The sequence below is a fragment of the Mustela lutreola genome, chromosome 4 (assembly GCF_030435805.1).
Source record: "Mustela lutreola isolate mMusLut2 chromosome 4, mMusLut2.pri, whole genome shotgun sequence".
NCBI lineage: Eukaryota > Metazoa > Chordata > Mammalia > Carnivora > Mustelidae > Mustela > Mustela lutreola.
In genome coordinates, this window is record NC_081293.1 from 85464579 (window position 1) to 85491372 (window position 26794).

The 26794-nt window shown below is 48.6% G+C and overlaps 1 protein-coding gene across 3 annotated transcripts in view; it reads right to left on the minus strand.

The window, feature by feature from the left end:
* Positions 1-836: 836 nt before the first annotated feature.
* SLC35F3 (solute carrier family 35 member F3) overlaps positions 837-26794 on the minus strand; it is a 385921-nt gene continuing 359963 nt past the window's right edge. For 2 of the 3 annotated variants that reach the window (XM_059170431.1, XM_059170433.1), the window contains 7 exons: positions 26233-26452; positions 19701-19826; positions 17507-17699; positions 16651-16740; positions 9618-13145; positions 7416-8178; positions 837-1506 (listed from right to left, as the gene is read on the minus strand). In XM_059170431.1, coding sequence (XP_059026414.1) covers positions 12910-13145; positions 16651-16740; positions 17507-17699; positions 19701-19826; positions 26233-26452 — 865 coding nt within the window. In that variant the 3' untranslated portion in view covers positions 837-1506; positions 7416-8178; positions 9618-12909. The remainder of the gene's footprint in view (positions 1507-7415; positions 8179-9617; positions 13146-16650; positions 16741-17506; positions 17700-19700; positions 19827-26232; positions 26453-26794) is intronic. The other variant, XM_059170432.1, reaches the window with a different exon arrangement.

Consider the following 26794-nt stretch of genomic DNA (forward strand, 5'->3'; position numbering starts at 1 on the left):
TTTGAATTGGCCATACTTTCATGTTTCTTGTGATTTTTGGTTGAAAACTGGACATTTTTATATTCTAATGTGCAACTTCGGAAGTAATGCTCTCTCCCTTACTTTTTATGTTTTGTTCTGTGTTTGTGTGTGTTTTTGGTTGTTGAAAGCCATAGTTGTCCATTTGTTTATTGACTTTCCCAAACTATTATTGCAAAGAATGTATTTCTTGCCATGTGTGGTCACTAAAGTCTGTTCCTTATCTTTTGTTTGGCTAGTATTTTGACAGAGATTTCTTTGGATGCCACCAAACACACACACAGCAATCAAACATACATACAATAAGAGAGACAGAAAAAATCACCTCTTGCAATCTTTGTAGATTGGATCTGTGTCAGTGGCCTCATTCAGCATTCAGAGAGGTTTGCACTGAGCTTGGAGATCAAGCCAAGGCTGAATGTTTAGGATCTCTCTGAAAAGACCCAAAGTGAAAGCTCAGGGTTTTTTTCTGAGCATGAGTTTTGTCCTTGATATGGATATGGCTTTCTCAATTCCCCAGTATACAATGGGTGGATTTGAATATTCTAATTTCCCAAAGAAACTCATGTCAATGTTTGCTTTAAAGAGTCTAATGCAGGTTTAAGCTATAATCTTTTGCCTCATGCAGCTACCCTCGTTAGTTCAACCTGCAGTGTTTCCAGCAATGTCCGTCACTTTTTTGGCCTGAGTTCTGCATTAGGTAAAACAGAGACAAATGCCTTGCATCAGACCTCCACGTACCCACTGGACAGGTTAGAACAGATATTCACTGTGTATTGGTCTTCAAAGGCTGCTGTAACAAAATACCACAGACTGCGTAGAATAAACAACAGATTTTATTTCTTCACAGTTCTAGAAGCTAGAAGTCTAAGGTCCAGTTGCTATCAGGGTTGGTTTCGGGTAAAGCCACTCTTCCTGGCTTACAGATGGCTGTTGTCTTGCTGTGTCCTCATACAGGCTCTTCTTACAAGGACACCCATCCTACTGGATTAGAGTCCCACCCTTGTGACCTCAATTAACCTTAGTTCTTTCCCTTAAGGCCCTTTCTCCAATACTGTCACATTGGGGGTTAGGGCTTCAACATATGAATTTTGAGGGGGGTGCGATTCAGTCCATAACACATAATGACTTGTGGGTAAGGTCTTCACAACTCCCTCCAGAGCCAGGGACCAGAAATGTGGACTGCTAAGTTTTTAAGACCAAAACTGCTGCTGTACTGGGGAGGACATGAGGGAAAGACAAGTAAAAAGATCACCATGAAATTTCCCACCATTTTGAAATTCCCATTTTTTGAGTCTGTGCTCATTTGGTTGCCATAAACTTTTGACTGTTTTCCAGAGTTCTGGTAAAGTTGGTACTGACAGTTCTTGGTTTTCCATGTTTCTGGGGGGAGGGCTTCAAGAACTTGGAGCTGCCTTTCCCACCAATTTGCTGATATCAGTCTAGTCTACATTTCTTGAAAGCTGAGCTCTTGTAATCCCATTGTGCCTAGAAGACAAGAGAAGAGCTAAATAAATACTGAATACGCTCGGCAATCTTCGTGAGCATCTAGGCTAACACAGTGCATGGATGAGAGCCTAAAGCTTTCTGGGAACTTCAAGGCTCTGGAAGGACCACTGAGGAACGAAGAATCTGGGGACTGGAACAGACCAGAAACTGCAGGAAACTGAGATCACCAGGAGTCACAAATGTCCAAATCCAGAAATTTGAGTGTAAACATGTTCTGCTATATTATATTTATGATGATTCTTCTTCAAATGCTTCAGGATGATGTGTGCATGTGGGAAAGTTCGTTAACCCTAATGTGTATCAGTATTTTGGGATGGTTTAATTATCATTGCAAGTGGAAGAAGTACTTTGACAGAATACTTCAATTTTTATTTCTTGTTTAAAGAAGGCGTAGTATCGCCAAGCTCAACAGACTACACAAGGAGTCAGCAAATTGCATCCCAAGGGCTAAATCTTGTCTGATGTAAGTTTTTGTAAAACACATTTAATTGGAATACCACTATTCTATCATATATATATCATCTTTGGCATCTTTTGTGCTATGAAATAGAGTTGAATAGTTATGACAAAGACCATACAGTCTGCAAAGCCTAAAATTTTACTACCTGTTCCTTTATAGTGAAATTGGCTAACTGTTGCTCTGCAGCCTGGTATTTAAAGAACATTTTGGCAGGATATAACATCCTTGGTTCTCACTTTTCTTTTCAGTTTTTAGGAAATATTTCTCCATTACTATCTTGTTTTTTATGTCATTATTGAGACATCTAATGCCAATCTGATCTTTTTTTTTTTTTTTTTTTTTTTTTTTTTTAAGCTTTGTGAGTGGACTCATCTTTGCTGGAGTTCCCGCTATTTTTTTCCCTTTAAAGTCCAGTGATTTTACTAGAAATATATTTTGAGATTGACCATTCTGGGTCAACTGTCTCAGGTATACATTTCTTCTTTTCTGTGTTCAGATCTTTTATTTCCATAAAATTTTCTTGAATTACTAATTTAAATATAATGACCCATTGTTTTGTTTTCTTTTCAAGGGACTTCTATTATTTATAAGTTGCAAACGTTGGGTTTTCTTTGTGGATTTTATACGTCTAGGCTGGCCATATCCTTTTGTACCTATTCATTGATTTATCTTTAGTCTTGATTTTTCTAATTCTTCTACTTGGTCTCTACATTTTCAAATCTATTCTCTCTAGGTATTTTATAAAGTCTTCGTTTCTGAGATGATTTTTTTCCCCTTCATTTCTTGAGTTTGTTTAACTCTTATTCCACATTTTCATATTTTTTTTGTTCATTTCTCTTCTGAGTTTTGAATTTCTTATTCAAGGGGTTCTCTCACGTCTGCACATGACTGATATTCAATGTTATTTAATTCATGTTAGGATAAGGACCAAGGTGGAGGGAGAAGAATTAAAAGATACTCAGGGGAGGAGGGGTTAAAACCGTGTAGGCTTTGGATAGTAAGTGGAGAGTTTGCCAAGACTCAACATTGAGTCCAAAGTGGAGAACTGTGGGCTTTCACTAGGTGTTTGGCTTAGAAGCTTGGACTTAGTTTAGAAATTGGAGTTTCCGTTATGCAGGAATTTCCCGACAGAGCCTCAGTGTCTTTATTCGGGGAAACAACTGGAATGACTCAGAGACCTCTGAAGGACATTTAACAACATCTAGGCCATTCCCAGCATCTGAAGTTTGGGTCGCATCAGTAGCCAAGCAATCCCCCAATTTAGGAACGATCATTTTAGATTCAGTCTTTCCTGTGTCAGCTCTGCATTAAGTGTTGTTAGTATCAACTTGCACCGATGAGCCCCCTTTCCAGTATTCACTATAGACATTAACAACAAGCATGTCAAGGATTCCCATAGAAAATGGGGAAAATAGACCCTATGTGCTCTAGTTACTGGAAACCCAGGGGATACACAGTTCACATTGAATAGGAAGTGTCTTATCTTTGCCCACTGTGTACCAACCCTTTCATGAACCTTAGGATTATAGGGGAAACACTGGGATCATTTTGTATGAAATAGGTAAACTTAACCATTATTTGACAAGGCCCTAGAAGAATTCTTTGACGCTCATTATTGGGATATTTGTGAAGATTCCTGAGATGTTTACCCTGTACTGTCCAAGGAGAACTAATATAATTGTTATAAATTATGTTAAATTATTTAAAAGTTTATGAGAACAAGAGCCAATTCAATACACATTTATGTTCTATTGTTTATGTGGGACTCTGCTGGGTGCAAAGGCAACAATGTAAGAAACACAAATTTGTTTTGTTTTGTTCTTAGGGGTATTAATACTAGAAGGAGGGAGAAGTCTCGACTACAACGTGGTACAAGAGAAAGAGAAATTGTGGGTTACAAAGCAGGCATGTTAATAGTCATGGGGGTGAATGAGGAAGGTTTCATTAAGGAGGAAACATCTGAAGTACATATGTAAGAACATGTAAGATTTTGCCAGGCAGAAAGAGGGACAGCAGGAGGAATTCCATGGAGAATTAACAGCACTACCAAGACAAAAGAAAATAGAGTATCTTTGGGAAATAATCAGCAGTCCTGTGGGGTTGAAGGGCAGGAGATGTGGGGCGCTGTAATGACAGGTGAGTTTGGAAGGATTAATTACTGCTAAATAATGGTGGGCCTTGAATCCAGGCTAGAGATTACAGGTCTATTTAGTAAAGCATGGGAAGATGCTGAAGATCTTTGGGTAAGACAGTGACACAACCCCAGCTCTCCAGGATGTGGAGGACAGATCAGAAGACTCATAACAGCCTGGGTGAAATGTATTAGGAAATGAAGTAGGATAGTGGTGCTGGGGACGGAGTGCAGGGGAGGGCTTACACATGATTTGGAGTTACGATACTACTGATTTGGAAGTGAATAGCATAGTGGTTGCTGGTATAAGAATAAGGAAGAAGTTAAGGGTGGTATCAAGATTTTATGCATTATAGTAAAATCATATTGATGCCAATTAATGCCAATAGGGTAAGAAGGAGGAGTGGTCCTCTGGATGAGAAAACAAATTGTATAGCTTGGGACAGGTTAGTATGGAGGAACACGTGGAGAGAAATGTCTGGGAGATGGTTAAAAACTCAGATTTGAAGGACTGGCCAAGATTTGGAAGTGATTTTCAAGGGTGTGAAAATTAGAGTCACGAAACTGGGTGAAAATGGAGACAAGGTGGCCTTGGATGGAAAAGGAAGTGCTAGGATGTTCTTCAAAGGAAATAATTGCTAGAGGCTGGAAGATGTGCTACAGTGATGGCGGTAAGGATGATGATGATGAAGATGATGCCTTCATCATCTTCTTACATTGAGAGACAGTGCTAAATTTTCATACATATTCTTTTGTTTTACCTTGACGATCTCCTAAGTTAGGCTGTTTTATTCTTATTTGACAGGTGAGAAAACTGAGACTAAGTCATGTTAGGTGACTTGCCCACAGTCATGAAACTCTAAATTGTAGAGCTGGGCTCTGAGTCCAGTTCCGTCTGCCCCCAAATTCCATGTTATCAACCACAGCATTCTTCTGCTGTAGCTCTGCCCTGAACCTGGTGAGATTCTATTTCTAGGAATTTGAAGACAAAGACTATGAACCAAGGGAAAGAGAAGAAGGACTAGAGACACAGAGATGGTAAAGTGGCATCAATGTGTGCTGAATTCACCCAGGTGTAAGACTAAATGATCCATTTCTTTGTGCTGCAAATTCAGTGTTCCAAACAAATGTTCTCGTCATTCAGGGCAACGTGGGGAATATGAATGGATCATTAAACCTCCACTTCTGAGGGTTTTGAGCAAGGTGGACTGAGTGTATTACCCACCAGTGTATTCAGAAATATAAACAAGGGCACCTGGTGGCTCAGTCGGTCAAGTGTCCAACTCTTGCTTTTGGCTCTTGCTTACAGTCACAGGATCCAGCCTTGCATTGGGTTCTGCGCTCAATGTGGAGTCTGCTTCAGATTCTCTCCCTCTCTCCCTCTGCCCCTCCCTGCTCATGCTCTTCATGCTCACATAAATAAAAATCTTTAAAAAAATGAGATTAAAAAAATATATATATATGTATATATATATATATATATACACATATATACAAGTGGGCATGTCCCATAGTCAGAGCTGTAGAGGACAAGAGGCCAGTCAGTAAGGTCCAGAAGAGCTGTGGGGACCACACCTGGGTGTGGGAGCACACTCAAGAGGAGTGCTTGGTGAGCTGCAAACACGTACAAATATTGATTCTTGTTGCTGCTGTGTTGGGGGTGGTCGTGGTGGTGCTATTAGGGAAAATAGAAGTCAGTGGGAAGCAAAGGGAAAGTTGAAGTCAGTGGGGCAGAAGCAGGAGAGAACTGGGAGTGGAAGCGAAAGAGAAGGAACCAAGTCCATGATGGCAGAGAGGCTGACAAGAGAAGTCGGGGATGGGTAGCCTTATAATTTTGCTGGGGTGGGAAAAAAACTGCCATTAGCTTCCATTAGAAATCAATACCAGAAAGTAACTTTGTGGGCACGATGGCATTTGTAGAAAATGCCCAGCCTTTACAGAGCTTTTGTACTCAATGAGTGCTTTCGAAGTCCCAGGAGACCTTTCTATTTGCCAAGCTTCCAGGAAAGTCCTAGACAAAAATCACTCAGCAGAGAAGCATGCCCTTAGAGCCTTTCCCTCTGTGTGGTCTCCTCACAGCCCAAAGGTGGGGGGCAGGGGTCGATGAAGGCAGCCTGCTCTGCCTCTCCCAGCCACATGGCCTAGGGCAAGTCCCTTGATAATGACTTATTAGAGCCAAAGAACATTCTGCAGATTGCAAGCTGCTTTCACTAACCTATCCCTGAGAACCCTGGGGACCAGAGTTTCATAGCATATTATGTATTTGATTAATCGTAGCAGTTAACATTTAAGAAGCAGATGTCCTTCTTACTGTTTCTGCCTTCAAAATCTTTCTATTCATCTTGTGCTTGGAAGTCTTGATCAAATTATAAACATATAATGTATTATTAGCACCAGGGTACAGGTCCAAAATTTTTTAAGTTACCTTTTGGCATCTAAAATTCGAATAGCATTTCCTATAGGATAAAAGATAGCAGAACATGGGTTATTTGCTAAGTTCTTAGAAATACCAAGACAAATGCTCTGTAGCAGATAAAACCTAGAATTGGGGGGAAGTCTAGAAGTCTACAAACCCAAAAATTAACCTGTAAAAGCTTTTGATGCAATAATGTCCTTCAGTGAGTTGGATCTGGGGATGGTTAAATGTCTAAATGTGCTTTGGACTTTAAATAGGGGCTAGTGGTAAGATCTGGTTTAAAAAAATTAAGCTTTGGATTTCCAGAGATGGTCACTGGGCAGTAGCTGCTGGATGAGTCAATATCCAGCCCTAAATGGTATAATTTATACAAAATTTGTGATGTTTATGCAGTGATTAGCTTTTCGTGGATGACTTATTTAAACAAAATTTGTTAACAAATGGAAGCAGCCTAATGGCTGGAAAGAAGTAGTAATCAAGAGCCCATAGTAAATGCAGCAAAGGCACATGCGCATGCACCCCTCTCCCACACACAGGGACCATCTGGCAGAATGCCATTCAGCAGGGTTACCTCCAAGGCACAAATAGTTGCAAAATCCTTGGCAATGGCTGAATTCCCATTCCCATGGGGCTGCCTGTTCTATACACTCCAGATTATACAAGGTCCTCTGCAAATTCAATAAAGCAGAGAACACGGAGAATGAGGGAACACTGAGTAGGTACATCTGGTTAGCATAACTGACCTTGCAGTTCTCATAAATGGAGGTGCAAAGACCACTGGTCAGGGGATTAAAAAAGCCAAACTCTAATTCCTGACACAGAGGTATCAGTTGAGAAAAGAAGATCATGGGGATACATGGGTGACTCCATTGGTTACGCACCAGCCTTCTGCTCAGGTCATGATCTCGGGGTCCTGGGATGGAATCCTGAGTCCGGCAGGAAGTCTGCCCCCTCTCCTTCTGCCTTCTGTTCCCCGCTCATGCTCTCTCTCTTCAATAAATAAAAAATCATGAAAAAAAAAAAAAGAGAGAGAACACCATAGTGATATACCACCATCTTTTCTTTCTTTATACCCAAATTGACCCCTTCTTGGTGGGCACAGACCAGCCAGAAGGTCCATCAAACTGACCCATTTTCTGAACTTCTAGCAGAAGTGAGAAGAGCTACTTCCAGGACTCTCCTCTCTGGCCTGTCAAGGAGCACCGCCATTTTGAAATTGCACGTTGAATATGAAAAGACACATGGAAGGGGTCTAGGTCCCATAGCTGTTGCTCAGGGGAGAGCTCTCTGGGGACCAGGAGTATGTTTTGGACATGAATGAGTTTGGGCTACTCACCAGCCATGTGTCTGATTGCACCTGGTATCACAAAATGCCCCCTCTCCCCTCAGGCACGCTGCTGCAGGTGGGCATAAACAGGGTTTCCAGAGCTATGGGTTAACTTTAGTTCCCCCCTAGCCTCTGATATCCCCCACATCACTAGCGCTCAGTAGATTCCTAAGAAACTGAAGAGATCAAGTGACCAGTTGCTCTTCTATTTCTAATGAGGAGGAAACACTGGAGATTCCTGGAATGTCCTTCTGGAGATTTTTATGTTCCGTTGGTTTTTTCCTTATGGTGAAGAACCTCTTCTTGAGGATGCTTTTCTGTGGAGATACAAAGACAAGTCAAAAACTAAGGAGGTACACTTATTTTCTTATGTCCTCCTGTCACTCTCAGAGAGAAGCACCTGGGAATTCCCTCAAGCCCTTCTCAGGGCGATTCCTCAGTGGCGGGGATCCCTCTGGGGCCACTTTCCTCACGGGGCTCCAGCTATGACTTACTGAGGCTCCTAATACGACTGCATTCTTGCAGCACAGCATTATTGATGGCTTGCGGCTTTATGGGTATTCCCAAATATCCCCGGGATATTTCTCTTTTTTTGAGAAAAAAAATTTACTATTTTTTTGGTTCTAGCTAAAATTCATAACTCATTACATTGTAACTACATGAAATCTCATTTCCTATGATTTTAGGAACTTGGTTTTTTTGATGATTTAGAGAAGATAGACCTCGGCTGACGTTTACCGGTATTTTAACTCAAGAGAAGGGTTTTTTTGGGGGTGCCTGGCTGGTTCCCCAAACTCTTGATCTTGGGGTCATATGCTTGAGACTCACGTTGGGTACAGGGATCTACTTTAAAAAAAAAAAAAAAAACAACGGAAAAGGTTTTCTTGAGAATTTGACAATGCTGAATAGATGAAAAATTAGTTAAGGCAAAATACCATTGTTCAAAATTTCTTTAAAAACACGTTTTAAGCACTGTGAGGAACATTCTCCTTATATATATATCATTGGTGCATTTCTTCTAAATCATTCCTATCAATTCTTTAAATCAGTTTGACCGAGGAGCCTGCTGGGCCATTGCAAGCCCAGCTGCATGGGAAGGATCTGTGGGAGCGTGAGTTCGAAGGATCCCTTTGGAAAGGGGCAGCAACCACCGATCTCCACACTGGGAGGAGCCTGGGGCCACAGGCAGGGAGCCCGGGGGACAGCTGGTTGGCATGGTCCTCCAGGGTCTGGCATGCCTGGCTCCAGAGCCACAGTCCTGGGAGATCGCAGCCTGCCGGCCGAGAGGAGTCCAACCCTCCCTCCCTCCCCTGGATGGCGGTCGGTCCAAGATGGAGCATCTGTTCCCTTCACCTTCTGAAACAATGGAACATGCTGTTTCAAATAGGGATCACATGCCGGGCAGCCAAAAACAAGCCAAGGACCCAGGAAATGTCCTCTCTGCTTGTAAGATTTTGGCAAAGGAATTTTAACTCATTTTGTGTGGGGCAACCATTTCTCTATTATCTATCTACCGTCTATTCATCCACCCATCCATCATCTACTTTTTATCATTTATTTTTCAAACCACTTTACTGAGCTATAATCCACATGCCATGAAATTCTCCATTTAAAGTGTACAATTCGTTGAATTTTAAAATATTCACAGAACGGTGCAACCACCACCACATTCCAATTTTAGAACAAATCATTTGTTTTCAAAATTGAATATGCAGAACTCCCTATTATGCATCCTTGGCTAGATTTGGAAACACACCTGTTCTCCAGGGCCGGAGGTCTCTGGCAACAATGTCTTCTCTCTTGATTCTCTTTATCCTGGGCATCTGCACGGCAGATGTGAGCAGGTAGGAGCTCCTAGAGACCGCTCTGACGGGTTGTAGCAAGGCGGCTGGTCACTTCGCACCTGTATTCTGATGGAGCAGGAGGTAGGGCTGGAGGCTCTGAGGGTCTGGCACCTGGATCAGCAGCAGAGGCCCCTTACTCCCCTTTGTACCTTCTGTCTCCCCTCCTAATCCTCAAAAGGCGTGGAAATACAATCATCCCTGTGTTGTTATCCAGACTGGCCTCTAGAGGGCAGACGATTTCCCCAGACAGAGCAGAGATGGAGGCTGTTTTCCCAGAGTCACCCCAATGGTTCCCCTGGGAGGGAGTCTTTTCTGGGATTTTCTCTTCTAGATTCCTTCCGGGTTGGCCACAGCTCATCCCAGTCCTTGAAACCTGCTTGAGGTGGGGATGAGAGGTTGTGGTTTGGCTTCTTTCTGGAAAGAAACATCTCAAATCTCTCCTACCTTATTCCTGAAAGAGCCTTCAACCATTCCTAGAGTCCTAATCTTTTTTATTTCACATAGCTTAGCCTTCAAAGTTTCTTTTTTTATTATGATAAAATATACATGAAATTTACTATATAAGGATTTTTAGGGGTTCGGTTCATTCACATTATTGGGCGGCCATCACCACCACCCACCTCCCAGAACATCTTTATTTTACAGAATTAAAACTCTGTCCTCACTGAATGATGTCTCTTCATCCCCAGTCCCTAGTAACCGCCATTCTACCTTCTGGATCTATGAACTTGACGACTTTGGGTACCTCACATAAAGAGAATCCTATATTTGTGGATTTTTGTGACTTACTTCATTCGGCATTATGTCTTCAAGATTCATCCATGTGGCAACATCGGTCAGAATCCCCCCCCCCCTTTTTTAAGGCTAAATACTATTCTGTTTGTGTACATGTTGTTTGTCTATTCAGCCACTGGCAGATGCTTGGGTGGTCTCCAACCCTTGGCTGCTGAGAATAAGGCTGCAGTGAACAGGGTGTACAAATATCCCTCCGAGCCCCTGCTTGCAATAATTTTGGGTCTTCATGGCCTTTTATGCCAATAGGAGAATGAGGTAGTCGACTCTACTCCAGGGCTGGGTTTCCCAATGTTTTCACATTATGGCTTACCTCCAAAATGTTTGCTTGCCCCCCTGAGGATACTGGAGAGGTCTGGAGCCCAGACAGAATCCTGGAGGGGACTCATCCCAGCTCCGTTGAGGGGGTGTATGGGATCCTCCTCACAGCACATACTGGACACGTCAGGCAGGGACCTCTCTGCCTTGGACAGCTCAGCTCCCGGGTTCCGACCCCACATAGCAAGCAAACACCCCATGGTGTGGAGTCTCTCTAGGTGTGGCTGGAAGGATGAGGTGTTCTCGCCATCTGCTCTCTCTGCTCACGCCCTCCTCCCACCCTTAGAGCACCTCTGTTTGCAGCTGCAGAGTGAGAGACATTGAACTTGACAGCCCCTGGCTGGAGCTGCCTGGAACAGAAATGTGTGTGTGCTACCGAAGCCGGTACAACAAACTCTCCAGAGCTAGAACGGGGTTAGGACGCGCAGGCAGAAGGGAGGTGTGTGAGGGGAGCTGGAAGACCATGTCCACATGGGGACTGCGGCTGCCGCTTGGAGGCAGCTAGGAGGGGTCGGTGCGAGCTGCTCGGATGAACGAGTCCATGCAAAAAAATGAGAGAGAACAGGGACACCCAGGGCTGAGTGGGGAGGGATGGGGCAGACAGGCACCTGGAGGGAAAGGAGAGGGGCACAAAGGAGAGATGGAGGTGAGTTCAGGAGCTCCTGCCCTTGTTTTGCTTTGGAGACAGTCAACTCTGTTGTTCCAGTAAGAATTTTCTTCCTCTGAGGTGTCTGGGCTGGTTCGCGAGCCTGGATGGGTCAGGAGGGCGGGACCTGCTGGGAGCCAAGGGGAAGGCGAGGAGGGAAGGGGCACAGTGGGGCTGTGACAAAGTGGCCACCAACGCGGTGCGAAATGCTTCTTTTTTAAATAGTTTATTAATCTGTTTGGCCAAACAGGTAATGGAAACTGAGAATAATAATTTGCTACAAAGTTCAGGTCATGAATGCCCCTTTCCCCTAGGAAACGAAAGACTCCATGGTCACAGAATGCACCACTGGGTTATGACAACATTTCAAAATAAGGTTTCCATTTCGTATGTAACAATGTAAACTTCAAAAATAGTAAACTCTAACCCCCACGTCCCTCTTGACAGATCTATCACAGATAGAATTTTCTGGCAGACCTAAACTGTGTAAGTAAACAGCCTGGTGCTTTAAAAGTTTCATAAAAAGGTTTACAGATTCGGTAGATAATTTTTCCATCTTGGTCATGGAGTAAAAGCAACCAGCAGTTCACAGTCTCGCCGTGTCCATCTGACATGTGCAATGCACACCGCTAGCCATGTTCCCTTACACTGGTCGTCAGCCTGTTGTTTTTGTACATGTACACACACATAGTTTTGTTTCTAAAGATTTTGTACATCTAAATTATAAGACGGCGCCAGTGACTTACAATGTCACCTCGCTTCACGTAGGTAAGGACAAAAATTCTGTAGAAGGCACTGTAATTTCTCTTGCACGATCTTACACACTCACGTGAGAGCAGGCCAGCTGGGGCTCCGACTCCTCCTTCCCTCTCTGTAACCTGGCTGGGGCCTGTCCTCCACCTGCCACCCCCAGCTCAGCCACCGCCGGTGGGTCCCGAAGTCCGTTTGGACCTTTCTGCTTCCTCTCTTGGCATCCATCCCTCCATCCATCCTCCAACCACTCAAAGTGACTTACAGTTGTCTTTTGGTTCATTTGAAATCCCTTAAAATTAAGAGTACAGCTCTGGTATAAAACAAAATGTGACCCTACCATAGCTGGAAAATAATCACAGTGTGCAATGTAATTTGCAGTTGCTAAGATTCAAAACACGCGCCCTGCCTCTTGTCCCCCCGAACACTGACATGGACTTTGACATTCATTTCGAAAGGGCCGGAGGCTCGTCTCTTCTCTTCCACTTGGAACTGGTACCCTTGGGTGAAAGGTCTGATGTGGGAAAAGTGCAAGCAAATTGGACATGCCAATAAATACCGTATAACTTACCGCAGGTTACCGGAACTGTACAGGTATGTACACACCTTACCCAACCGAGGGTTCCCCCGTCCGGAGCAGACCTCCGAGGCCCTAACCCGAGCGTGAGCGATCGCCGCAGAGTCCTGCAGGGCCGCGGTCAGCGCGCGAAGGAGGGCCGGGCCCTTCGGCTCTTGCTCTGAGGCCCCGAGCCCGGGTCCGCGCCGCCCTCTGCCGTCTCCTCCTTCTTCCTCACTTTGAGGCGGGTGAGAAGCTTGATGAGCCAGACGTCCCACTCCTCGGGCAGAAGCAGGAGGAGGAAGCCCAGGCCGATGATGATGATGGCGATAACCCGCACCCCGTTGAAGACTATCTTACTGGTGTAGTGATCCACCACTGCGCGAGACAGAGAGAAGCCCGGTTACTCCTAGACCCAGCCAGGCCCGGGCGCAGGGTGGGGCCCCGGGGTCGCCTCGTGCGCCAGCGCGGAGCTGCGGTCTTGCTTGACCGCGGAATCTTCCTCGGCGTGGCTTTGCTCCTGGCGGGCGCGGGCGGCCTCATAATTTTTTTAACAGCCCTCGGGTGTGAAACTCCTCCAGACTGACCTGGCACCGCAGTTCAGACACTGATATGCACCTCAAGTTTAACTGTAGCCAGTTAAACTGAGTGACCCCTGGGTGGCAGGACGCTGAAGACGTGACTGCTTTCTTCGTATTTTTGGTACTTTTTGGGTCTTCTACAATGATTTTTTTTTTTTTTTAAGTTTTTATTTATTTGAGATAGAGCGAGGGAGAGAAAGCGAGAACCAGCAGCGGGGTGGGGCAGAGGGAGAGGGAGAGGGAGAAGCAGACTCCCTGCGGAGCAGGGAGCGCCCCCCCGCTTCCGCCCACCATGTAGGGCTCCGTCCCAGGACCCTCAGACCATGACCTGAACTGACGGTGGACGCTTAACCAATTGAGCCTCCCCCCCACGCCCCAGGGGGACACTCCTGCAATGACATTTTACATTTATAATTTCAAATTATATTTATAATTTAAAAGCATAAGTGCCCAGTATATGCATATATACAATTTGAAGACCAGACTCACACTGCTTTTTAGAAGATGTAAATTGTTGTTCTGCCCCAGGGCACCATTAGCAGAGGCTTTGAAGCGCCCTGGGTCATCACTAAGTATTAAGGCTTCTTAAAGGTCTGCCGGGCACATGGCTCCTACCTGACTCACATCAGGTGAGGGAATGAAACGCGAAGCAGGTTTAATAAGAATCTACCTCATCATTCTCTCCTCAGCTAAATGGTCAAAAACATTGGGGATATTGGAGTTTTTGTTTTTGTTTTTGTTTTTGTTTTTTTGGTTTTAATTCCCTGTTTTCTTAATTAAGCCCGACAAAGCAGATTTGGGGCCTGCCCTTTGCGCAAGAGGCACCCACTGCGTTTCTTTTCTATCATTTGGTGAAAGAGGGTTTGCTGAGTTAGAGCAGGAGGCCTTGGAAAACCGACCGCTGCCACCTGTGGGCCTCCTCCAGCTGCCCAGGAGGTGGCACGGCTCCCCCCTTCTCCCCTTCAGGGTCCTCCGCCTCCCCTGCCTTCCCCCTCCCCCTCCCCACCTGACTCTCACCTAGTCTATAGGGCATCAGAGAAAGAGAAAGGGATGAAAGTTAAACGCGAAAAAGAAAAATGTTTGCAGCCCGGTTGTGGAATTAAAGTGCCTCTTTTAAATAAGTCAGGCAGAGAAACACAAGTATCATATGATTTCACTCATATGTGGAATTTAAGAAACAAAACAGATGAACATAGAGGAAGGGAAGGAAAAATAAAGTAATAAAAACAGAGAGGAGGGCAAACCTTAAGAGACTCTCAACTCTAGGGAACACACTGAGGGTTGCTGGAGGGGAAGGGGTGGGCTGGTGGGGTGACGGGGTAGCTGGGAGGCGGGCATTAGGGAGGGCACTCAGTGGAGCGAGCCCTGGGTGTTCTATGCAACTAGTGAATCACTAAATTCTACCTCTGCAAATAGTAATATACTACATGCTAACTAACTTGAATTTAAATGAAATTAAAAAAAAAAAGAAATAAGAAAGAACATCATTTGAGATATAAAAAATAATAAAGTGCCTCTTTTATCTCACTGTAATTCAGAAATACTTGAATTTTCGGGACGCCTGGGTGGCTCAGTCATTAAGCCTTGCCTTCGGCTCAGGTTGTGATCTCGGGGTCCTGGGATCGAGTTCTGCGTCGGTCTCTCTGCTCAGCAGGGAGCCTGCTTCCCCCTCTCTCTCTGCCTGCCTCTCTGCCTACTTGTGATCTCTGTCAAATAAACAAATAAAATCTTTAAAAAAAAAAAGAAATACTTGACTTTTCAATAATGACAGAACGTTCGGTACATTCGGCACACGGGGACCATCCATGAGCAGGGCACACAAGCAGCTCCAGCAATAAACATCACAGCATGTTGGAAAGCCACCGGACCCCGCTCTCAGACATCGGGCCATGGTGGATCCCTTTGCTTCTCTTCTCCAGTTGCGAACTGAATGTGATTCCTTCCTCAGACACACGATCAAACCGTGCAGGGGAGTAATAAGAAGGGATTCTCACTGACCTCTCCGACATCTGGCTGTATGAGACAGGTCAAGTGGGCCTCCACCTAGGAGCTCATGAATGTCCCTCAATAAAAGCCCTTACATGCTTCCTGGCAGTGTAACTGCTGCGACTACAACGATGGAGTGAGGTGTGGGGGATAAGCTGATGCGTTATCTCTCCAGCAGCTCTGGGACTTTCAGCATTTTGAAATGTCGGGTGAGGGTCGGTCCTGCCTTCACTTTTAGGGGAGACAAGCTAAGGCCCGGAGGGGTGATAAGCTGGGACCACCATCCTCCAGGTGGGCAGGACCAGTGCCCAGATGCCCCGGCCAGGCCTTCTTCCCCACACTGCCCTGAAGTACCCCGAAAAGAGTCTGGGGCCAGGGACAGGCATGTGCAGAACACGTGGGACAGGAGGAGAAAAGAAATCACAAGAAAAGGCTTAGGAAACTGAGAGCTGTTTTGCTTACTGATGCCACATCGGACAGGATAAAGATGTGCCATTCCCTGGGTGAATCCTCTAGTGGCCTGTGGGTAGGAGGGTCGGGATGGATGTGGCTTTGGGGGAGGGGCCTGTGCCAGGGCCAAGGGGGTGAGCGTGATGAAGGGACCGGACTTATAGACTTATGAACCCTTCTCTGGCTAAGAACAGGCCGGATGGGGCCGTCAGGGGTGAGGAGGGGGCTCCGGGAAGAAAATCCAAAACAGACACCAGAATGAATCAGCAAAAGGAAGGCGGGGAGGGGCTGTAGACCACAAGTTTTTGGAAGAGCCGAGCTGCCAGGTGATTGCTTTGGTGAGTCCCCAGGGAGAAAGCACAGCAAGGTCCGGAGGAACTGGCCAGCGTGCTCTCGAGCTTCTGGGAGGTGCGAACAATGTTTGTGTTTCCTCAGTTTACAAACACTACGCCATCCCTGTCACAGCCCAAGCACCCTTTCCCCTCCAGAAAGTCACTTACAAAACTGAATATTTTTCCTGCTACCCCATTTTCCAAGCTTATTACTAAGATTAATGAGATTCATCTCTGGTTCCCACACCAGTTAGAACCTAGATGGCTGGAGACCGTCATATGTCGGGGTGGTGAGTGAAAACCCAGGCAGTCTGGAGAGACAGCGTGTATGCAACACACGCCAACCTCTACCCAAGTGCCTTCTTTCTACACCGAAGGGCAGCGATGCTTTCCATACAGGCACAGCAAGACTGCATGCGAGTGTGTGTGTTTAGGAGTGGGAGTATGTGTGTGTGTAAGTGTGTGAGTGAGTGTGTGTGTGAGTGTGTGTGTGTGTGTGTGTTCAGGCAGAGAGAGGAAGCCATACAGGCTTACCTGCATTCACAGGTACACTGAGGACGATTCCAACAGACATCAGAGTGGGATACGTAACAGCGATTCCAAAATTTAATACGATATTGAATGCTGAAATAAAGAACAGAAGAAGGGTATTATTCGTGCCTGGCCCTGGACTGCCGCCCTCCCTGGTCCGCACCCCCGGCCCCCAGCTTCTCTGGTGAGGCTGGAGTCAGGGACTTACGACTGCCCTTTGCTGTGACTCAGGCAGCCTGGGTGGGGATCAGGGACAAATATCCCAAAGAAGCAGCATTCCTCCTCCCCTCCTGAGCTCTGAAGGAGAGCAAGGAAATTTGGAAAAGGTCGTCAGTGAAAGGCGCTGGAAGAGAGGAGTGGGATGGTGGACTCAAGCCACTGACTTGGCTTTTCTCCGTTGCCGGTGGTGACTCTGGGGGACGACGGCCAGGTGCCTTGGGTTATGCATTCTGAGGTGGGGACTGGGGGAGACCCATCCCTGGCTACTTTCCCGCCTAGGACCAGCCTCCTACCAAGTAATAATCGTGGTGACGATATTCATCGTAATGATAACTGAGAAAAGGCACTGGGCTCTGACTCCCCTCAGACCTTCACCGGCTGGCTCCCTCCCGGGCCTGTAAGGACTGTTCTGCTGTCGGGAGGTCATGCGCAGCACTGTCCGGAGTGGCGGTGCCCCTGGCTACTGCTGCCAAGCCTGCGGTTCTGGAGTTAGAACCCGGTGGACACAAGGGTCTTGAAGAGCACTGGGGACTTAACGATAGAATGCTGCTCTTCGTGAGGGCACAGTTTACAGATGGCCCTGGAGCTGCCCGGGGCCCGCTAGTCCGTGTCTCTTGGGCCGGGGTCAGTCAGCACTTACTCAACAAGAGGACTGAAAATCCACAAAGGTTCCCCCATGGAATGTCATGGAACGAGCTCCAGTATTCCACTTTGGTGAAGTAGAGGATGACGGGGATACAGGTGATGAAGAGGATGTTAAACACGCCCAAAATGGACAAAAATAAGGCGGCTTCTCCGAACTTAGCACTGCCCAGGAGGAGCTTGAACAGAACCTGCCGGAGAAAGCAGAGGAGGGTGGGTGACGGCTCGTCCCTGCCGCCATCATGCCACCGGGGCGGGGGGTGCGCCCGAGGAGGCTGGGCCGGGGGTGCTGGGTCGCAGCCGGGGTATGGGCAAATGCGGCCTCACTCGGCCTTCAGGGAGAGGGTGGTGGGGTTAGTGATAGGTGCGCAGCACAAGCACCCGGACCTCGGCAGCGCCCCGGGGGACAGCGACACATCTCTGGCCTCATGGAGGGCATCTCTGGGAGTCACGGCTCTGACACGAGGCTCCCTTTGTGTTGCAGTCAGGACAGCACGTCCCAGCTTCAGGGCGTCCGAAGACAGGGACGCCGCAGAACTTAGAGCTGCCACGAGGATGCATTCCTCTGGGGACCTCGGTTTTGAACGACACAGCCAGACCCCCGGGGCAAAGGGCTTTGGCTGCGAAGACATTTTCTATAAATCGAAGGTAGAGAGATTGTAATGCTCACAGCTCATCTCTGCTCCACACCCCCCGCCCCGTTCCAGAAACAGCGTGGGGTTTAGCAGCGTGCACCCCGCTTTGACTTCTTGCACCTGTTCTTGTCTGTATGTATTTCAGGTGTGTGAGGCCCAGGAGAGGGACAGACGTGCCTGGAGTGGCCGGGAAGCTTGGAGGACAGGGGCAGCCGCCCCCGTGTTCCGGGGACCCAGCCACCACCAGGGAACGGATTTGGGTCCAGCTCGAGTCTCTGCACAGTTGTGTCTCCCACTTCGCCTGCCTCTTCCTTTTTCAGCCACTTCACCAATCTTTTCAGGTATTTCTGGGCATTTGCGCACGAAGCATGAAAAGAGGAATAAATTGCTTTCAGCCTTCCACCCACTGGCCTCTCTGGATAAAGATCAGGCCGTGGGGGAGATGGGAAAGGGGAGTCGAAATCAGAATTATCTGTGTTCATCGCAGATTGCATTTCTGTGTGCCCTGCTTCCCGTTAGCATGCAGCGGAGTGAGGCCAGCAGAGTGTGGCCTGGTCCCATCTTCTGCATTCGAATAGTAGCTTTGAAGCCTCACAGTGGTGTGGGGCTATTGTATCTTCCTGGGAGATGGGTCCCAGAGCAGGTAGACAGCGTGTGTGCCTCTGGCTGTGGGCAGTGAGGGCGGGGAGCTGATGAGGACGGGAAGGTACAGTCATTTCCCATTCTCAAACCACAGAATGTGTTACACACAGACCTGGCAAAAAACAAAGTGCCTTTTCTAACTCTCTCCCGTACTTCATTTTCCTGTCTTACGGCCTGGATCCACGAAGGGCTGTGGGTCTCCAAGCTAAAACCTCATTCCTCGTTGCATCCTCCAGGTCGGGGTCCCAACTTGGAGGCCCGAGAAAATCTGGAGTCTTCCCTCTGGAGGTGAAGGGATGAGAGAGGAAGCGAGGAGGGAGGAGGGAGAGCAGCAGCCAGAGCCGTGACGGGGGAGGGGAGGCGTGGGGGGTCAAACACGGCTTCATCCAGCCCTGCAGTTGGGACATGCTTTCTAGGGCTTCCCCACATTTTGTCAAAAATGAGTTATAATACCCGTATCACAGAAGTTGGGTTTCTATTTATTCAGCCTACAGGCAATGCTTAAAAGGCATGTGGATTCATGCTGAGTCCCGGTGGCTGCCCAAACTGTGCCATGAAAGATTTCAGTGATGAGGCTGCCCAAACTATTTGCATCATCTCTCCAAACACCGAGCCAGCCCCCCGGGGGCGCCGGTCCTTCTCCAGTCCTTGCCAACCAAAGAAGTCATGAAAATTCGTCGCTGCCCGTCCACTGTTCTGCCTGTTTTATGCCCAGTGCTGCAAAGAGATGGCCCTTGATGGAAAGGTCTAGAGAGCCGGAGCCAAAGCCGAGAGTGGGTGTGTCTCATCCCTGCGAGTCTGTCCACACACTGAGAAGAGCTGCTTGGCTTAAGGCACAGATGCCATCCAAGATGCCCCACGTGAGCCCGGCCAGCCGGCTGAGACCCGCTCTGAGGGCTCGCTCCCCGCGCATACCTTGTACAGGGCAGACATGGACGCAGAGCCCACCACCAGCGCTATGCCGATGACAGAGTGGCTGTGGAAGCCGTCGGCGTAGGTCATCATCACGATCCCAGCAATGGCGAGGATGGCGGCCACGATCTGCACAGAAGGGAGGAAACAGCGGTGAGAGGGTGGGGGGCCGTGGGACGGGCTACCGAGGTGGAAACGCTCAGGAGAGTCTCATGCGAGGGAAGAGAGTGGGGTCTCCTTTCCAGTTCTCTGGAAAACAAATGGGATTTCTGTTCTTGCTTAGGAAAGCTTTGTGCGATGGAACCCCTGGAACAGCTGGTGGCAAGGAGACCTGCTGTGGCCCGGGGTCACCTGGTGGCCTGGGGTCACCTGGTGGCCCGTCCCCCGTGGTGCTGGGAGACCGCAGAGAAGGCGGTCATGATGCCAACAGCAGGGGCCCTGGCCCTGACGAAGTTTGGTAGACCACCCTGGGAATGACCCCAGTTCCTGCCGAACCTTCTGAGAGCACGTGACATCTTGCCTCTTAGACACGTCGTATTTTAACAGAGAGGGGACTGGACGTGGGGCCCACTTAGCACGCCACGCCGGCGGTAGGGTCTTCCAAAAGAATGAGTGTCGTGTGCCAAAGGGCCACGGTGTCCTACCCCTGGGGGCGCCGGGCCTTTCCTGAGCTGCGACGGGGCGCTCCCCCCGCAGCGCCCCCCATCCTGGGACCGTCCCCACCCAGACTTCCCATGTTGAATGGACGCCCCAGGGAGATGTACCCATTTCTGCTGCTGCGCAAAGTGAGGTTGTCGATTACACAGGAGACTGACTACTTGGGACAAATTTTGAAAAGGAGAAATGCATCCGCACAGAGAGTAAGTACAGGTTCTAACTTGGGGTGGTCAGGAGCTGCGTAAACGTCGCTGGTGCGGAATGGGGCTGGGAGTGCTGTGGGCAGAACAGAGATGTTGCCTCGACTGGATTCACCGGCAGCGCTATCCCTCTTAACGGCTCACTCAAAATTGACCCCGGCTACCGGTAACAACCTCAAGTAGCCCCCGTTTACGAAGTGGTCACAGGAGAAAGGTTTTCTATGTGATCGTATCATCCATTTCATTTTGTAAACATGAAAGCTTTGGCTCAGAGAGGTCACGGCAACATGCCCGAAGTCACAGAGCTGGTTGTGTGGCTGAGCGGGGATGTAAAATTTCAGGGCTGATTGCAAAATCCGTGTTGACCTACAGAAACAGGAAAAGCAGGATTCAAAGAATAGTTGGCTACAGCCAACTCTGAGGTTTGAACTGAGGTTTCCTTTCTGGCTTCAGCGTGATGTTCTCAGGTTAGCGAAAGGAAACCTGGCAGAGTCTCACACACTGTGAGTTCTAGAATATTCCTTGTGCAGTATCTTCCAGTGATGCGAACTCTGCCCATGCAACAGCAACACCGAGGCTCTGGAGAGGCTGCCAGGGAACTGACTGCCTACGTGTCCTTCTTGATTCGTAGCTCACTGTCAGCCCTCATTCTGCATCACACGCTGACTCTGTTTCTTATGCAAATGCTACTCGCACTGAGTACAACCGCTCATCCAGAGAAGGAAACAGAGATCAGGAAGACAAGCGACTTTTCCCTCCCTCTGGGAGAAGAAAGGGGCACATGACAAGGCAGGTGGGGAAAGAGGTAGGCTTCTGGCCCAGGGGACACAGATAATGCAAAGATGCTGCTTGGAACAGGTTGACCTCGCTAGGCACCTAAGGTCCACAGGGAGAGAAATAACTAGAAAAAAGAGGAAGGGAAGAAGAGAGCTGAATTTCAGATGATTTGGTGCATTTCCAGAGGTGCCTGAGTTTTTCCAAACTTGGGGCTTTAGTTTCAAGGATGTGAAGGAACCCAGGGGTTGATTTTCTCCTGAGGACTTACAAGGCTGACTCCAGCCTCTTCCTTTGTCATCTCTACTGATTCAGTAATAAAGGGCTGCGAGCCCCCTCCTCCCCCAGCCCCTACACAGGGCTGTGCTGTGCCGCAGAGCTGAGCATAGGGGCTGGCGGGGGACAGGTAGAGCCCTCCAGGCCATACTTGAGGAGTCCAGGCCCCCAGAGGTCATTGTGACAGGTGGCATCAGGGGACGGTGGTCCCCCAGCTCCCACCTCTAGCTCTCTTAGAAGTCCCTGTCCCGGGTCACAGGACCGGCCTGCTCTATATTGTGGGCCACCCTGTCTCCTGGAGCCAGTAGCCATGCTGGGACGCCCCTGGCCCTGAGCCTGGGGCCCACCCAATGTGCTGGAGCCAAGCTCACTCTTCATGCCCCAGACAGCAGAGCAGATCCGAAACACCCTATGGGTTTGGGGGGGCAGAGCCTAGATAGACGTTCTTCAAGCGTGACATTCCCTTCAAGATCCCAGTTCTGTCCTTAGAAATGACTTAAATGTACACTTTACATTTATACCATAACATACCCAGGTTTCTTGGTTTGCACTCAGGAATGCTGACTGCCTACTTGCTGCACTATGATGTACTTTCCAGGAAGGCCAGGGGGGGCTGTCCTGTGGTCTCACATGCCCCCCATCTTCTAGATCAGGGTGTCCCCGGGGGAGAATGTTGAGTTGGAGGAGAAAATAAAGCAAAGTAGACAACTGAACTTGTCCCCGCCTCTCTTTTTCCCCACCTTCTACCACCCTCCACATATCCCGTGCACCTGTCCGAAAACAGGGACTCAGGGCTTCAGACTCACAGGTAACAGTGGCCCTAGCCCTGGAAAGGGTGAGCACCACCATCTCTACTTCGGCTGAGGGGGCCGGGAGTGGTGGGGGAGTGAGCTGGATGGGGAGGAAACGTAGGCACAGGAGACACCGAGGTCAGCGTGCTGCCCATCCCCCTCTTGCTGGTATAGCCTCACTTTCCCTGGTGACCCCACGGCAGCCTGCCAGGCCCCCGGGGCTCTTCCCTGCCTCCCCCATGGTCCCTTGCTCCCTCTCCAATGTCAAGCTGAGGGGCAGGAGGCAAACTCCTTGAGCATCAAGGAGGAATGAGGTGGGAGCAGCACAGAATCTGACCACCTCTCAGACAAGCTCTCCGCTCTGCTCAGACTGGGACGGGCTGTGCATCCTCTGCCACACCAAGCCCTGTGTCCTGTGCTGTGGATGTGTACATCCTGGGGCAATTCTGAGCCACAGAAAGGACAAATTGGAAATATACGCCCCCTCCCAGTTCCTGGCTGCTCTTACCCACTCAGACTATTAAATTTCAGTGGGGATCGTCGAGTGGACCCTTCTGATTTCAGGGCATGGGAAGCGGCCAGTGGTGAGCCCTCCAGGGCTCCCCCAGGCTCTGTGGGTGCTCTGGGTCCCCCCCAGGTGGCAAGGGACAGCCTCCCAGATGCAAGGCAGTTGGGATCAGACACAAGAGCTACCTTTCAGGGACAGACCCTCATGAGATGCTGAGGGCGCTTGTCATTACCAAAAACATCACCTAGAACCCGATATGGGAACTGGTCTTGGAAAAGGCACAGGACCCCCAGGAATGGGCTACGGGGGTTTGAAGGCCCACCAGAATGATCTCTCAGATCTCTCTCGCTCCCGTGCCAGTCCCTCCTGGTTGGAGGGCCCTGACTATGGTGGGTGGTCGCCACTAGCTCCTCGGCCCACAGAGAATCCCATCTCCCGTGTCCCCTGAGCTGGGTGTGGGGGGTGGGAAGGTCTCACCCCAAATGCCCTCACTCTCTCCAGCTGCTGACCACAGCTGGGTGGGCTTCGGCTTCATGCACCCCGAGTTCTACTTGCTCTCATTCTATTGCTGCTTTTTCTACATAAAACTGCCTCCTTCGACGTTCATCTGCTCTGACGCGGTCACCCACAACACTGGGCTAATCCAACAAAGCCTCCAACTGAGAAAGAACGACAGAAATAACACCGAGGAAGAGAACCGTTACCGGATTTTACGTCGGGCATACACCATCTGATTTGATTCTCACTGCGGTTCTCTGAAACGAGCGCTTGTCTATCTTAAAATGAAGTGAGAGGCTCAGAGACGTTCAGTGACTTGCTCAAGGCCCAACAGCTTATAAGAGTGGAACCAAGATCCAAACCCTGGTCTCCTGACTCTAGACGAGAGCACCTCCCTGCGGGGTCAGAAAGTCTGAGTCTGGAGAGCCAGGGAACACACAGAAAGCACAGAGTCGAAGGGTGACACAGTGGGCTCCTTTCCACGGTCACCTCTGATGCCCTAAGTGGCCGGGAGGGATATGGATCTCTCGGGCGTGAGATGTTTGCTGCTGCTTGGTCAGTCCATGGGCCTGGACCAGTTGGATGTTTTGCAGGAACCACAGCCCTTGTGGTGTGAGTCATCATCTTAATAAACACAGGTGGGCCGTGCAGTCGGTTCCCACCAGAACAGCTGTTCCCACCAGCATAATGCTGAGCCTCCTTCAGCTGCTTTTTGTCTCTCAGGCTCATATGCTTGGACCTCCGGGAAAGGGAACGGGTCAGTTCCCTTCAATCTTTGGAAATTCTGTGCCAGCTACCCCAACAGTCTGAGAGAAACCTTAAGAGAACCCTCGTACCAGTTGGATACTATCTGGGATCTGAGTTCCCATCTGTTCTCAAGGGGAAATTTCCCATCCTACCTGCCACTGAGGGGGTCTTCCAGACTTTTCTAGCTCTCTGAACTCTTAAAGAGGAGAAGAGGGGAATCTGCCGTGACGTGGAGCGGGAAACCCTCAGAGGGCAGGTCGCACGCTTCTCAGAGGAGTGATGATCGTTAGAGACCCACAACCACACACAATCCCATTGCCAACACCAGCCTCTTAGACCTTCATGTCAGGACCAGCCTAGTGATGGCTTCAGTGCAGGATTTTGTTCCGTACATAGCGGTCAGCTCAGACCAACTGGCCAAGTGCCCAGGATGGCTGGACTGGATCACTATCGGGGAGACAACCCTCTCATCCATGAGCAGCGACAAAGAAAAGATCTGGGTGTGCCATGCTGGTCTCTCTGAGTCTAGGAGGGTTTCAAGTGTTTTCCAACTCCTTCTCTTAACCTCAAAAAACAAAACAAAACAAAACAAAAAAAAACCCCGTCCTGCTTAGAGACAGAATTCACCTTGAAGTTTCTCTTCCCAATGAACAGGTTCCCATTTGGAATTTGCTTTGGACATCAGAATCTTGCCAAAAAGTTTTATAAATTCCCCTGGGATGCTGCATCCAAATAAAGTCATGAAGGGCCCTGGGACCTCTGAGTCTTCAGAGTCCAGCCAGGCGGGCGGACGGACAGACTACTGCTGGAAGTGCCTGCATTTCTTGGGGAGGTGCATTAGATCATTTATTTGCTAAAAGCTTTTCTGGGTGGTTAGCACAGGGAGTGAGTTTTTATTCCAGAATTAACACTAAGTCTCAAAACAAATTTTCCCCCTACTGCAAGCTAAAAATACTCCTCAGCCGTTGACTCATGTCCCCACTGCTGTTTGAGTAACTAGGTGGGTGTGAATCCTCCACCAGGGTGATGTCATTGTTCCCAGGACAATGAGCAAAGGACACAAGTAACAGAGGGCCAGGAATCTGCCCCCTGACAGGTGCCAGCACGGTTCAAGGGAATGGGGACTGCCCATTGAAAGGGCTCTCAGGTGCCTGGCCGGCTCACGGGGCCTGAAACATGGCCTGCCAGTGCAGGAAGGAGTTAATGATCCATGCCCCTCCCCCGCTCCGTCCCCCAACCAAGAGATCTAGCTTCAAGGCCAAATCCAAATCCTTTGTCCTTGTGTCCCAGCAAAGGTGGTGGTGGGGCAGTAGCAGCCCTTGGCCACCAGAGGGAGACAAGCAGAAGCCACCAGGATTCCGTCAATAAGAACAGTCCCCTTGCTCCTTTTACTGGGGTGAGTCCCTGTATAGGTCACACAATCATATTTCACACCACTGTCAGACATCTGGCTAGCTGTTTGACTGGATTTTAATGGGACTTGCCAAGTCTCGGTTCTGACAACAAGAGGTACTTTGAGGACACAAGAATTTCAGTCTCCCTTCACCTAGGGTATGAAGGGAAGGAAACTGTCCGTCCACCATCTGGACTTAGCAAAAGCGTCTCTGGCCCACTTCAGCTCTGTACACACGGTCCAGACAGTGAACCCACCGAGACCGCCCGTCCATGTGGATGCGGAGGGATCCCCCGGCTTTCAGATGCATCCTAAGCAAAGAGGGACAGGGTTAGCAGAGAGCTCCCGGCGGCAGGGCGTGGCTGCCCTCGGGAGAGAGGGGGAGAGCACGCAGAGAGGGGAGAACATCGCCATCCCCAGGTGGGGTCCCCGACGGGCACACACTTTAGGGAATGCTTGTTGAAATGCTTGAAATGAAAGGTGCTTTAATGAATGCTTGTCGAGTATGGTTTGCAAGCGAGAAAGTTGGCAAGGCACACTGAGACCCCAGGCTCCTTTTCTGCCGCAAATCGGCAGGACAGTGGTCAGCAGTGTATGCTCAGGATGCAGCACATGGAGCTAAGCAAGCCAATGGGCAGGTTTTGGTTGACACGACCGAGTGAGGGAGGAAGACAGATAATAAGGGACTTACCCTCACTCCCATGAACCTGTCCCTGAGAACGATCCATGAGAGCAAGAACACAAAAGCTTTGTTGCAGCAGAACAACACGGAGACATCCGTAGTGTTTACTTTCTTTATTGCATGTAAGTACAAGTAGTTTGTGAGTGTCCAAAGAACACCAAAGGGTGCTGCCTTGGTAAAAAACACCTTCAAAGTCAAGCCATTGTCTCCAAAAAATCGACAGCATTCCCTAAAACAAGGAAAGAGAGGCAGTGTTATTATATTCTTGGGTTGAGACAGACCATTTTATCCCCCTATACCCATTTTTAAAGCAAATGAGGAAGGGGGAGGGTGGGAGACGTTTATTCTGATTTTTAAAATTCTGTATGTATTCTTTTTTATGAACGTCTATTAAGTAGCTCTTCGACCTTTTGCTTTAGTCCATTGAAGAAAATGTCCCATGATGATCTAACATCATAGATTTTTATTCCTTCTGCTCACGCTATGTTTGGAACCAACGGTTCTAGACAGAAGGCAGTGGAGCGTTGGGATCATCTGATAGGAAGAGGGCCCAGTTTCATGGCGACTCACT